The sequence below is a fragment of the Merops nubicus genome, unplaced genomic scaffold (genome assembly GCF_000691845.1).
Source record: "Merops nubicus isolate BGI_N331 unplaced genomic scaffold, ASM69184v1 scaffold11517, whole genome shotgun sequence".
Taxonomy (NCBI): domain Eukaryota; kingdom Metazoa; phylum Chordata; class Aves; order Coraciiformes; family Meropidae; genus Merops; species Merops nubicus.
The window spans coordinates 1,730-2,052 of NW_008620999.1; the positions used below are offsets into that span (position 1 = coordinate 1,730).

The window sequence follows — 323 nt, forward strand, 5'->3', positions numbered from 1 at the left end:
CGGGCCATCACCTCGGCGTGAGTGCCCTTCTTCCCCTCCCAGGACCCTCGCTCAGGGCCCCACAGTGACCCTGTCCCCTCCCTGTCCCCTCCCTGTCCCCTCCCTGTCCCCTCCCTGACCCCCAGGTACTACCGGGGGGCGGTGGGAGCTCTGCTCGTCTACGACATCGCCAAGTACCTGACGTACGAGAACGCCGAGCGCTGGCTGAAGGAGCTGCAGGACCACGCCGATGCCAACATCGTCATCATGCTGGTGGGCAACAAGAGCGACCTGCGGCACCTGCGGGCAGTGCCCACCGACGAGGCCCGGGGCGTTGCAGGTAG

General features: G+C 67.8%; 1 protein-coding gene across 1 annotated transcript in view; it reads left to right on the forward strand.

The window, feature by feature from the left end:
- Positions 1–323, forward strand: part of LOC103776775 (ras-related protein Rab-11A-like) — a gene marked incomplete at its 5' end in the record, with an annotated part of 1,154 nt that overhangs the window by 196 nt on the left and 635 nt on the right. The window contains 2 exons of the mRNA XM_008944301.1: positions 2–17; positions 126–319. Coding sequence (XP_008942549.1) covers positions 2–17; positions 126–319 — 210 coding nt within the window. The remainder of the gene's footprint in view (position 1; positions 18–125; positions 320–323) is intronic.